Here is a 14,691-nt window from a genome sequence, read left to right on the forward strand (position 1 = left end):
CTCCTTGCTTTTATATTCTATTCCCCTTGAAATAACTGTCAACATTGAATTTCCCTTCTTTACCACAGACTCAACCTGTGAATTAAGCTTCTGGAAGTCTTATACGAGTTCCTTTTCACCTCTGATGTTTAAATTTTCTCCCCATTTATAGTCTGCACTATTGTTCCTTTTACCAATATGCATTATCATACATTTCTCACCCTATTCTATTTGCCACTTTTTTGCCTATTCTTCCGATTTGTCTAAGTCCTGCATTGCTTCCTCACCACTTCCTACCCCTCCACCAATCTTCCTATCACCCGCAAACATCATCATCACTGTTAAGGTGGTGGGAAGGTGGGGTGAGCATGGTTGTTTGGGAAATGGAAGAGATGGGGTTGAGGGCAGCATCAATGGTGGAGGAAGGGCAACACCATTCTCTGAAGAATGAGGACATCTCTGATGCCCAGAAAGGAAAGCCTCATCCTGGGAACAGATACGGTGGATACAAAGGACCTGAGAAAAGGAGTAACATTTTTATAGGAGTCAGGGTGGGAAGAGGTATAGTTAAGATAATGGTGGGAATTGATAGGTTTATGAAAGATGTTGGTTGACACTTTGGCCCCAGAGATGGAGACAGAAAGAGCGAAAAAGTGGAGAGAGGTCAGGAAGATTGAGAAAGGGAACGCAGATGATGCTATTTACTCTGGTGATCTTGGGGTTATAGGAAGAGATTGGATAGGCTGAGTCCATTTCCCCTGGAGTAAAGGAGTCTCAGGGATAACTTGATAAAGATACATGGAATTATGAGAGGCTTAGATGGGCTAGATAGCCAGAATCTGTTTCCCATAGTAGGGTGCCTAAAACTAGAAGGCATTGATTTTTATGCGACCCAGCAAAGGTTTAAAAGAGATACAAGGGACAATCTTTTCACTCAGAATACCTGGTATCTGGAATGAGTTGTCAGAAGAGGTGGTTGAGTCAGTGTTTTAAGAAGTTGGTGATGAAATATTAACTCCTGCCTGAGGAGCAACTTGGATCTGCTCCAATTTGCCTACGCTCACAACAGGTCCACAGCAGATACCATCTCATTGGCTCTTCACTCAACCCTAGAACATCTGGACAGCAAAGATGCTTACATCAGGGTGTTCTTTATTGACGACAGCTCAGCAATCGCTACCATCATCCTCACAAAACTAATCATTAAGCTTCAAGACCTTGACCTCAATACTTCTTGTGCAATTGGATCCTTGATTTCCTCACTCACAGACCCAGTCAGTTTGGATTGGCAACAAGATTTCCTCCACTATCTCCATCACCACGGGTGAACGACAAAGCTGTGTGCTTAGCCCCCTGCTCTATTCACTTTCCACTTATGTCTGTATACCTAAGCATAGCTCTGATGCCAAATTCAAGTTTGCTGCTGACACCAAATCAAAGGTGGTAATGTATCAGTATATAGGAAGGAGACTGAAAATTTGGCTGAGTGCCATGACCTCAACCTCTTACTCAGTCAGCATGACTAAGGGGCTGATTATTGACTTCAGGAGAAGGAATCCAGAGATTCATGAGCCAATTCTCACTGGAAAATCAGAGGTAGAGAGAGTCAGCAACTTTAAACTCCTTGGTGTTATTATTTTGGAGGATCTGTCCTGGATCCAGCACGAGTGTAATTACAAAGACAGCATGGGAACTCCTCTACTTCCTTAGGAGTTTGCAAAGATTCAGCATAACATATAAAACCTTGGCAAACTTCTACAGATGTGTAGTAGAGAGTGCAATAACTAGTTGTATCACAGCCTGGTGTGGAAACACCAAAGCTCTTGAATGGAAAACCGTGCAAAAAGTAGAGGATATAGCCCAGTCCATCATGAGTAAAGCCCTCCCCACCATTGAGCATATCTACATAAAACTTTGTTGTAGGAAAGCAGCATCCATCATCAGGGACCCCACCAATTAGGTTATGCTCTCTTCTCACTGCTGCCATCAGAAAGAAGGTACAAGAGCTTACATCACCAGTTTCAGGAACAGTTAATACCCTTCAATAATCAGGCTCCTGAATCAAAGGGTTAATTTCATTCAACTTCATTTGTCCCATTACTGAAATGTTCCCACAACCTATGGACTTACTTTCAAGGACTCATCATCTCATGTTCTTGATATTGATTTGTTTCTTTTTGTATTTGCATAGTTTATTGCATTTTTCACACTAGTTGAATGCCCATATTGGTGTGGTCTTTCATTGATTATATTATGGTTATTATTCTATAATGGATTTATTGAGTATGCTTACAATAAAGTGAATTTCAGGGTTGTAGATAGTGACATATATGTACTTTGTTCATAAATTTATTTTGGACTTTGAAACAGTAACAACATCTGGACAAGTACTTGTGTGTGTAAGGCATATGAAAAGCTATGGAATTAGTGCAGGTAAATGAGATTAATATAGATAAGCATGATGGTCAGCATTACACAATGGGCTGAAGGGCCTGATTTTATGTTGTGCAACTCTATATACTCCTTATTGTGTTTGAGCACATTGCCTACTTGTGACCTTCAGAAAGATAACCAGAGATACACATGGTTAGTACTTTCCAGAAGTTGAGAAGAATTCCTAAATGTTCAAGTTGGTAAATCAGTCATGCAAAACTAAACATCACAGATTAAAACTACTTTTTAAAACTGCTTACCCAGTTTAACAAGGTAAAATACAAATTCTATTAATAACTACAGAACAAATAAAGAAAATCAACCAGTTTTCCCATTGCTGACTAGCATCCAGTAATACTCTATGTATGAACATCAGCTATGAAAGCCCAGTGGCAAACGTTGCCAGCAATCCTTGTTTGGAAGGTCACAGATACACGTGGTGGCAGGAGGAAGAAGCCCGATCACACTAAAAGTCAGAAGCGAGGTTTGACTTTAAGGCAGCATTTAGCTGAGAAGTCCTGGCAAAACGGAAGTATTTGGGAAATGGGTAAAATTCAGTTTGCACAAAGGACAACATTTGAGTTTACTGCTGGCTGATCTGTTCCACCTGTACTTCAATAGGTAAGGGGACATGCTGTGCCCTCACACAGCAAGGCCTAATTTGCAATGAAAGCTATTAAATAACATTCCGTCACACAAATGACAGCCAATGGACATTTCCTATTATACATCTACAAATCATCTACTATTTAAAAGTACTAACTTCAGATTTAACTCCCTCAATAGCCTGGGGTGATCACTGAGAGGAAACTTGATCTTCTGCAAAAACAGGCTTACCTTTCCATTTGCTATTGCTGTTCCACCATTTACAACGCACAAGCCATATGACGGGAAACTCTTTACATGCCAGTCCCATTAGTACTTAAGCATCTTAACCTTATTCAGGTATTCAAACCCCTGTCTTAAACACTTTCTCCCTTAATTTTCGGTGGTCCATGACTACAATGTGCAACAACAATAAAATGCACAGCAGAAACTCACTGAGAAACAATGAAACCTGTTGTGAAGGAAGGCTAAAGGCCGTATGCACATGGGGACAGCATCTCAATGCAACCAGCACACTATTCTGAACTGGAAATACGCTGGATCTTTCAGCAGCAAAATTCTGCCATTCCCTGTTAAACTGCTTCGCAGCAGCAGCTTCAGTACAAGGACTGCCGTGGATCAAGGAGGCCAAACTTCTGGAGAGCAATTAGAGTGGACAATAAAGGATAGCTACTGGAGGGATTACAATGAGTGAAGCATGCTGGGTGACCAGAATAAAAAGAGGACATGACGAGAAAAATAATTAAAATGCAGAGTATTATACTCACTGAGTTTAAAAGCACCAATCGTGCTATTTAATAACTTCCAAAATGCAATAAAATTGAAGGAACATAAAATATATCCATGCTTTTGTTTAATCACTTCATATAAAAATCTCTTAAAAGGTTTCTGAACACAATATACAATACTGTACCATACATTGTGTGAGACTCAGAAAACATTAAGTAAATCACCACCTGAAACATTGCAATGTTTAACAGACATATAAACCCATTACTCATGCAGACGTTTCAATCTGTTGAACCATTTTTAACACAATTTGGACCAAAAGCTTAAAACGTATTTTAAAAGGTACTGACATCAGACTGCAATTTTTTTTTGTGTTTTGTTTTTAATCTTTTTAACAGTTATCCCAGACACTGCTTCATAATTGCACATTGAATAGTTTTAAACTGGAATCTATGATGGATTACTTCAGATAACTGAAAAACTTTAATATTTGTGACCTCTGGGTTCCATATGTCTCTTTATCACGACTGTTCAGGTTACTCTATATTACACCATTATTAAAAAAAAGGTAAAAAGGGAATTTTCACCTGAAATTTTCTACACAGCAACACCACCACTTTAAAGGCAATGTTAATGTACCTGTATAAATTAATAATTTACAGCAAACATTATACAGTATGTACATGGTATAAATACAGGGCTCTAAATAGAAAATGGATGTGTTCTAAGAATATGGTTTGCAATGCTATACAAAAGATGCCCAAGCTGACGAAGAATGTCAAGACACCTAAATAAATTAAAGGTTAAAAGCATTCAAGTGAACAGTCTCTTAGTTCTACATGATACATGTAAAAATATCTAAATGCTCACCAAGGTCTCCTAATACAAACTCATTTTGCCAGAGTTTGTTCTAAAATTGTTGGTTAGAAGTAGCTGCACGTAGACAATGTTTTTCTATGACTGTTAAGATCATGAATAGGAACAATGAAAAGTGGTGCCATGGTTTCAGAGTACAAACAAGGAGGAAGGCATCATTGTGCACTTCCAACGCCCTCTAACTACCCAATTATCCAGTGAAATATTCCCATTTGAAAAGACAATTTATAATTGTGGGTGATCATACCTAACATTGGTAATGTGTGTTTGAAAAATTTTGGCCTATCGTGGATCAGGCAATATGTGTGCGCCAAAATACCAGATTTTAAGAAGTGGAATTATGAAAATAGAGCTGAAACCTCTTCCCAATCAAAAGTTTCCATTTTGAAGAGTAAAAAGAGAAAAAAAGAAAAGATAATTTTTATTTGATTTTGGTGATGTCATATAATTCATTTGTTAACTTAATTAAAATTAGCCCACAATTTATTTGAACATTAACACTGCTGGTTAATAAACATTAACTAACACTTTTCCAGCATATATCACTAATGCAAAAACCCCAAAGAAAATGCTCTAAAGGGATTAAGAGATTGATTTCTTTGAACTAAAATGACTGGAATCCAAGCTGCAAGGTTACACAAGAAATCACAATTCCTTATGAAACTCGTGTCTTTCTACAAAGGTCTGAGTTTGGCGCATGCATCTGCTTTCAGAACCTGGAAAATGACATGGCATAACTTCCAGAACATTTCCAAAGGAAAACTCCCTTACATTTCCCAATAAACAGATCCTAATTCCCAAAGGACGTGGTGTGAATGATTTTAAAAAAATGCTAACTGACATTATGGGGATGTATCATTTTTGTGTTTTTTTTTGCATGTTTGATCCAAAGAAAGTTTACTGCTTCCTTTCATCTATACAATCTTAGGATTCTTTCATTATCCTAACATATGATCCGGGTGGTTTCTCAGAATTAACATCAAATTAGACCAAATCTCGGGTGGTGAGCAACTTTTCTGGAGGGTCCATGCCAGAGTGGAGTGCCCAAATTTTCTTTCAACACATCAATCTGAGCTGGATCTAAGCTCTTGCCCTGAAGGCTCAAACTTAGTGAGCCATTCAACCTTCTCACTCGTTTTCTTAGTTACAGGGTGAACTGTGAGTTGGAAATATTATCTCGTGTCCTAAAAGGCTCAAAATTAGTGAGCCATTCAACCTTCTCACTTATTTTGTTAGTTACAGGGTGAACTGTGAGTTTATCATTTGGTATATTTCACAGAATCAGTGACTTGATATTGTGTTCAGATCTTCAAACTTGCATTACGGAGTAAAGTTAAATTGCCTTCCCTCCTTGAAGAACTGTGGTAATGTGTAACAAGTAGGTATTTAGACTATCCCAAGAACATTTCTTAAAAAAAGGCAGATATAAAAAAGAAAACATTTCTAAACCACCAGAATAGTTGGGATACATTAAAAAAATGTGTTTAAACTGTTTGTCCCCTTTTTAAACTTTCAAAAGTAAAGATACACCGAAGAATACACCTTATAAACAATTTACTGATAACTGGAAGATATTGCCATTTTGTCTATGATGGGAAACGGAAGACTTAATTCTCATTTGTTCATGCCACTATTCATCATATGTAGAAAAGTTCTGTTAGGATTTTAGTAAATTGTGTTCACTTAAAATACTTTTGGAAGGACAGAAACGTTTTTCAAAAGGCACACAGTCCTAAGACATCATTGACTTAACAGAGAACATTTTCTTACATGAAAAGCTATTTCATATTGTTGAGACTGGAATGCAGTATCAGTGCCTTGCAATACAAAATCTCTCAGTGTTGTGTCATTCATTTGCATGCTCATCCCTACTTTTGGATGGCTTGTGCCCACCAGTTTCAAATAAACATTGCTTGTCAATAAGCCCCTACGTCAAAACTTCTATTTGTTTCCACCATTATTGTCTTTCCAACCTTGGTGTCATGATAATTCATCATCTGAACCATAATGGCAAGCTTTCTTCGGCAAATGTCCATCTAGGATTATAAGCCCATATCATAGGCTTTTCTCCTACAGATAAATTGCAAGTGTGACAATAAGCATATGTCCACACCTTTAGAAAATTTACGTATCTACAGGCGTTGTGTCTTCCGTGAGTGGATCGGTTTGTGCTTCTTCCATCTCTGTTTCCTGGTTCTCGGACTCCAGTGCAACAAATATTTTTGTTTCACAGCTCTGACAGCTACTGTCCTCTTCTCCCTGACTTGTTTCCTCTTTCTCAGTTTCTTCAGAATCCTCATTTTCTTCTAGTGTGAGTTCAAATTGGAATTTTTCAGTGGAACACTGTCCTTCTTTCTCTTGCTCATCAGGGGAAGGGGATGGGCTCTGGGGTATCATGCTCTGATACCAATTCCTATTGTCCTCCAATGTGTCTAGAATATCCTGTGCATCAGGATGAACAAGATCAGCCCATGTTTCCCACAATGGATGTGCAATGTAATCAATGAATCCAACCTGAATTAAAACAAATTAAAAACATAGATTTAAAATGTACACATGTAAAGACGGAAATATAAGTCTGTAAATTTTGAACGGGAACGCTGTCTCAGTGCTTCATTTGGAATCTATCTGAACTGGTACTACAAGGCAATGCATCCTCGCTTACATAAATGACCAAAGGAGGATCAGGAGAACAGAAAGCTATCCAGTGCACTGATTACATAAGAATAGAGACCGAGAATCAAAGAAGCCTGTTCCTTTTCCATTAATCAAAGACACTTAATCTACTCTCTCACCCTATTACAGAAAGCTCTGAAGTGATGAATGGAGTTGCGCTTCACAAGATTGTTTGCTCTTGATCTGATATACATTAGTGACCCAGTCTAGAAAATTCAGGGCATATTTTAATACAGGCAACACAAAACTTTAAAATGTAGCACACAAAATGGTGACAAAAAAGTAGCAGAGTTCAGGACTGCAGGGGCCCCTTATGGACAATTGACAGACAAAAGCTGAATGACACATAATGAGAGAAGTGTGAAGTGGCAGCTTTTTGAACAAAAGTTAGCATAACATAAATGACACAAAAAGGGAGCATAAGAGTGGCAGATCTACAGACTTAATAGACAAATCTTTGATCAATTTGATGCTGTTTTAAAATATCAAGCATTTTTCAGTTTATAAATGGAGGCACAGTGTACAAAAACAAGGAAGTCAGGATAATAACTGTTCATGGACCTTTTGAAAACTATTCAACAACTACAGAACTTATCATGTACCTGGGATTTTTCAACTATTGCTGTGTGTTTGTCACACATTGGACTTATTTCCATGCCTCGCTCCCGTTCTTTGTCTCCCTGGTGAAAGAATTCATCCATGATTCGATCCGTCCATTGTCTGTACAACTCCAGTGACTTTGTGGGATTGCTCAAATCAGCACAGTGTACCATGTTACGGAGAACCTGGAACCAAAATAACAGAGATTTAATCAGACTGCTGAAGATCAGTGTTACAGATTTTAACAATGGCATCAAAGGAGGCAGATTATTCTAGCCCGTCTTTTCTACTAAGCTTGACAGCAGTGATACATCCCAAATGCCTGTTTATTTTAATAGAAGTGAATGTAATATGACTTTTCTGACCTCTTGCTTCGGACTCACTGCTTTCTGTAAGGAGTTTGAGCAGGTTGGGTTTCCCCTGGAGCTCCGGTTTCCTCCTGAACTGTATAGCCTACATTATAATAAGGGACTACTTTATGTTGTAGTAACACATCATTGCATGTGCTATTAGGCGCGTATTGATCTGTACGGGTGTGTCAAGTTCAGACTCTACCAGTAAAGAACCATGTTAACTTAGTTCCCATCTCCAGCATTTTTATTAACAACATAGCTGTGTAACCAGGCCACATACACAACAAATTGGCGACGAGAATTATGAACCTACATCTTATCGGAATGCCGTGTTTTAGTTGATAATGACACTTGTAGGAGAAGAGAGAGAAGGGAGATGAAAAGGAGCAACACATGCATCTAGACAGAGCACGCTCGGGGCACTAGCAAAAAGGTCACATAAGTCAAGGGGAAAATGCAGTGACTACAAGGGGCTAGCTAAAAAGAAAACAAGGAAAAACGGAGCTAAATAAACATAACAAAGATGATTGGAACCATTACAATGTTTGATAGTAGTATTGAAAACTGGGTAACTTACATTGAAAGAGTGGAGTTATATTGTGAGGCTAATGGTGTTAATGATAAAAAGAAAGCCAACAACTTACTCAGTGTTACGGGAGCAATAACATATGGCCTGCTATGGAGCTTTTTAACCCCTGAAAAGCCAGCTGACAAAACATTCAAGCAAATAGTAGACACTCTCCAAAAGCATTTAAACCCCAAACCACTGGTCATTGCTGAGAGATTTAAATTTCACAAACGGAATCAGAGCAAAAATGAAAGCATTTCTGAATATTGTGCTGAATTGCACAAATTATCAGAACATTGTCAACTTGGAGTGGGTTTATCGGACGCATTGAGGGACAGGTTAGTGTGTGGCATGCACTGTGAAACTACACAGAAGGAGCTCCTGTGTGAAAAAAGACCTTACGTTAGAGAAGGCGCTGAACATTGGAAACAGCAGCATGGAGTATTTCGGAGATACAACAAAAATCTCCGGAATATGCTACAAATAAAATGTCACTGAACAGACATGAAGGAAAGAAATATTACCGTTGTGTGAACATGTCACATGACCCTGAGGCCTGTTGACTTAAAGACAAAGAATGCACGAAACTGTGGCAAACAGGGCCACATTGGCAGAGTATGCAAAGCTAGTAAACAGCAGAAAAAGGACAAAATACAGAGAAAAATGAAACTCCAGAAAGGAAAACACAACAATGTACACAAAATGAAAGAAAGCAGTTCTGATGAAAACAACTCAGACAAAAGTGAATTGTCTTGTCTGCAACTTCATAGCATGAAAGAGACAGATGATCGAAGAGTAATGAGGATCACTCCACAAGTGGCAGGTGTGAAACTGAAAATGGAGTTGGACACAGGTTCAGCTTTAACAGTGATCTCTGTACACGAATACAAATGACTGTTTTCTCACATACCTCTGAAACTAAACTACTGCTAAAGACTTACACAGGACAGAAAGTGCATCCCAAAAATAAAATTAAGGTGACAGTGACCTACAGAGACAAAACACAGCAGCTGAACCTCTACGTACTGAAAAATGAAGGACCACTGTTGCTGGGATGTGAATGGCTGAGGAAAATCCAGTTGGATTGGTACACCATCAAGGTACTAGTTGTGTCAGCAAAGGAGGGCAGCAAGATTACATCTGAGAGACTGTCACAAATACTTGCTGACTCTGAGGAAGTGTTCATGAAAGGAAGAGGAACACTTCAGGGCATGAAGGCAAAGATTGAGATTGAGGAAAATGCTCGTCCAAAATTTCACAAAGCCAGACCAGTGCCATATGCAATCTGTCCAACAGTAGAGGCTGAGCTGAAAAATCTGGAGCAGACTGGGGTCCTGTGGATTGGAGTGAATTTCACACAATAGTTAAACAATTGCCAGTGACAAACAGTCTCATTGAACGACAGACATGCAATGACCCTATCTTGTGAAAAGTGTATGACATCACGGTAAAGGGATGGCCAGTGCGTGGTAACACACTGTTTCCAGCCTTCTCAGCGAGGAAGGAGCAGTTGTCCGTGTGTTGGGGAACACTAATGTATGGTTCACGAGTTGTGATTCCTCCCAAGCTACGCACCAGAGTGCTGGAAGATCTGCAGAAGGGGCACCTGGGTATCGTGAAGATGAAAAGTCTTGCCCGTACCTATGTGTGGTGGCCAGGAATCGATAAACAGATTAAGGACTTGACCAAGAACTGCTCTGGATGTCAAAAGATCCAGAACACACCTCTCCATCTGTGGGAGTGGCCCTCATCACCATGGCAACATGTGCACATCAACTTTGCTGGACAATTCATGGACTCTAATCTTTTTAATCGTTGTTGATGCACATTGCAAATGACCAGAGGTCATCAAAATGAAGACAACCATGTCAGAAAAGACCATTAAAGTGCTGAGGACTATGTTCGCCAGGAATGGCATACCAGAACAAATCTGCACAGACAATGGATGACAGTTTGTCTCTGAAGAATTCCAGAGCTTTGTGAACACTTTACATCTGCTCCTTCCACCATCCATCCACAAGTGGCTTGGCAGAAAGATTTGTGCAGACACTCAAGAAAGCCATCAAGGCAATGGGCAGGGAAATTTGACCACTGCAACACAAGATAGACAACTTCCTCCTTGCCTATCGTAATGCAGTACATGCAACCACTAACCAGACTCCAGCGATGTTTCTGAACAGGAACTTGAGGTCCTGCATGGATCTTCTCAAACCAGATGTATGGCATGATGTGGAGAACAGACAGTTCAAACACTTGAATGCTAAGTCAACACGGACCTTCAGTGTGGGACAGTCAGTTCTTGCACGTGATTACCAGACTGAAAAGTGGCAGCAGAATATCATTTCTGCCATAGACGGGCCACTGATGTGTAGAGTGGAGGTGGGCGAGAACGTATGGAGACATCATGTGGTCCAAATCCTGGATGCTCAGGTGAAAAACACAACACCTTGCCCGGACTCCCCTGACATAGAAGCAAACTCTCCTGATGTGACCACATCTACAGATAAGCCTGAGGACCCACCTGATGTACCTGTGGAGATTCATTCCCCAAAGCAAATGTTTCAGGACAGATGTTACCCAGAGAGGCAGAGAAGACCCCCCCCCCCCAGAGACTTGAGTAATAATTTGATATTATTAAGTTACTTTGTTATAACTTATAAACAAATGGTAGGCGTTTGTATGTTAAGGGTAAACATATTTGTTTAGCATAATGCCAGTTACAAAAAACAGTTGATACACTTTTAAAAGGGGAGGAATGTACCGTATAGCCTACATTATAATAAGGGACTACTTCATGTTGTAGTAACATGTCGTTGCATGCACTATTCGGTGTGTATTAATTTGTACGGGTGTGTCAAGTTCAGACTCTACCAGTAAATTACCATGTTAACTTAGTTCCCATCTCCAGTGTTGTTATTAATAACATAGTTGTGTAACCAGGCCACATACACACCTCCCATATTCTAAAAACAAACAGGCTGGTAAGTTAATAGGACACATGGCTCATTGGGCCGGAAAGGCCTGTTACCATATTGTATCCCTAAATAAATTAAATTAAATTAATTATCAGTGTACTATATTGTTACTAAGGATCATAAGGTCAAAATATAGAGTCATACAGCACGGAAACAAGTCCTTTGACTCAAATAGTCCACTCGGACCAAGATTATAATCTAAGGTAGTTCCATTGCCCTTTCCTATCCAAGTACCTTTAAACTTTTGTTTATATACTGTACATGCCTCAACCACTTCCTCTGACAGCTCATTCCATGTACTAATCACTGTCTGGGAGCAAAAGTTGTCCCTCCGACTCTGATTAAAGCTCTCCCCTCTCAGCTTGAGCCTAGCTTTTGATTCTCTAAACCTGGGAAAAAAGACGTTCTCATAATTTTGTACAGCTCTGTAATATCACCCTCATACTCCTACATTCCAGTGAATGAAGTCCCAACCTGCTCAACATTTGTCCATAACTCAGTTCCTTGAGTCCTGGCAACATCTTTATAAAACTCCCCTGCTCTCTTTCCAGCTTAACGACATCTTTCTTATAGCAGGATGATGAAAAAAAGAGCACGATATTCCAAATTTACCTCATATGCAATATATATACATTTCATTCATTCTACTCAATGCCCTGACTGATGGCCAGTGTGCCAAAAAGCTCCTACCCCACCATCTACCTGCGATGCCACTTTCAGAGGTTGCTTCACTTGTACTGCCATTTCCATTGTTCTCTAACACTCCCCAGGACCCTACCGTTCAGTGTGCAAGTCCCACACTCATCTGTCTTCATGAAATGCAACGACTTGTAATTATCAAAATTAAACTCATTTTGTCATTCCTCGGTCTGCTTGGCCAGCTGATCAAGATCCCTCTGTAAATCTCGATAACCGTTTTAATTGTCTATGATGCCACCCATTTTAGTATCATTTGGAAACTTACTAAGCATGCTTTATACATTCCTATCCAAAGCGTTGACAGAGTGTTTGGAAGCACAGTGCTTTTAAGTTTGTACCAGGCAATTACATATTTCAGGCTCCTTAGGATAGGACTCTCAACTGAATAATCACTGAAATTCCTTGCAAACAATACTTGTTTCCTTTACTCAGCAGGAGATGAGGTTCTGAATGGCCCATCTGCAAGCTGTTTTCTTCTTTTATTGTGCAGTGTGTCGTGGATGACTATAAAGGCACTATGGATCTTTTGTGTATGCTGCAAGGTACCCCCTGCTAATGTTGCCATATAAAGGGAGCCTTAAATAGTATAACAACCAAGAAACCATAAGGGCATGCATCTATTCATATTAAAACAGTTCCACAGTAGTTCTAATCTCATTTATAAAAGCATGTGTGGAAATGGATGTTAAGAGAATAATGATCTCATTAGGAGTGTACCAGATGCCCGGGAAAACATGAACAGCACCCTCAACAGGACTTCATGCAGGCACTGAATGCTGTTGGTCAAAATACACACCTGAATTCTATCTGTGTAATTATCAAGTTGTAAAACACCTGAACTCGTCACTTTCTTTGTTTCCACCATAGTCTTGAGATCTGCCAGCAAGGTCATATGTTTTGACATGTCTGTGGCCAACACCTAGAACAAAGAAGAATATTGGATATTTGATCAATTATATTAGGTTTTAGATCTCCACAGAAACAAAAAGATGTCTGTCAGTTTATAGCATCAAGTCCACAGGCCTGATTACTTACAATCTCAATAACCATCTTCCTTAGCATCTGCCGTTGCTTCTTGGTAAGATTCTGAAAAATGTCACAGGAGTCCTCCTGCAGCAGTTTAAAACCTACAGCCAGATGGTGGTTTTCTAACACAGACTCATCATTGTACATCAGTGCTAACTCGGAATCTGGAAAATAAACAGGTTCAAGAAAGTGAAGACAATGAGAAAAAAGCTGAAGACACCTATGTGATGTTGATTCTTTGTGAATTAGGTAATACGTTTTGCCGAATAAAAAATCGGTGCAGCTTATTAAAGCACAAGTATGCTACAGTACCTAAGGGTTGACACAAGTACATACTGGGCTTCCCTTTTAAAATAATTCAAAATAAAACAATCATGTTGAATTAGGGGAAAGGATGGGTCAAGAAAGATAGGTATTGTTGTTTGCTACCTAACAGCTGACTAGCGGATCATCCATGTAAATCATCCCACTCTACCAGCTTAGGTGCAGTTTTAAGCTTTCAATTGCCAAGAAAATTTGTTGGTATTATGTCTTTTGGCTCTGCTACAAACAATGGCCAATTACATAAGGCACCTAGGATTGTAGACACCCTGGACACCATTAAGAAAAAAGCTCAGAGAAACATCCACCTGTACTGACGTAATTCATTAGGAACAAAAAATATATATGAAATTGAATTAAATTGTTCCATTTTAGAACTGGATTAAAACAGAAACAAAAACATAATATGTGATGAATCTTAACAGATTCCTTTAGAAACTGCAACCAATTGGAGGCTTTATACTCGTTGCTCACTCTGCCTACACAAAATTAGTCACCAAGTGTTAAACAGACAAAACCAAAATAGAGAAACAGGAATACACAAGATCAATAACTGTGCTGTTCTGACACATTAAAAATTAGCAATTAAAGATATTCTCCCAGATATAATTTATCTAATATTTATAATTTAAAAAATATTAATTAGTAAATTTTAAAGCATTTAATCATATGTAAACATAACTATTTTTCCACATTATACAGAAATCTAACTCCTACCTAATATACCAGGATAGTGGTACACTATGTGATGCACAATGTATGATTCAGGTGTGTAGTGTTTTTAAAGGGCAGAATACATGTGATTGGCATTAATAGTTTAATAGCTTTGTCAATTTATATCCCTTCACTT

At 39.0% G+C, this 14,691-nt stretch overlaps 1 protein-coding gene across 1 annotated transcript in view; it reads right to left on the reverse strand.

The window, feature by feature from the left end:
• Positions 1–4,258: 4,258 nt before the first annotated feature.
• pde4ba (phosphodiesterase 4B, cAMP-specific a) overlaps positions 4,259–14,691 on the reverse strand; it is a 257,430-nt gene continuing 246,997 nt past the window's right edge. The window contains exons 12-15 of the mRNA XM_059984382.1: positions 13,530–13,684; positions 13,291–13,413; positions 7,902–8,084; positions 4,259–7,137 (exon numbers count right to left, since the gene is read on the reverse strand). Of these exons, the coding sequence (XP_059840365.1) occupies positions 6,748–7,137; positions 7,902–8,084; positions 13,291–13,413; positions 13,530–13,684 (851 nt within the window). The 3' untranslated portion in view covers positions 4,259–6,747. The remainder of the gene's footprint in view (positions 7,138–7,901; positions 8,085–13,290; positions 13,414–13,529; positions 13,685–14,691) is intronic.

This window comes from Hypanus sabinus, chromosome 11 (assembly GCF_030144855.1).
Source record: "Hypanus sabinus isolate sHypSab1 chromosome 11, sHypSab1.hap1, whole genome shotgun sequence".
Classification (NCBI taxonomy): domain Eukaryota; kingdom Metazoa; phylum Chordata; class Chondrichthyes; order Myliobatiformes; family Dasyatidae; genus Hypanus; species Hypanus sabinus.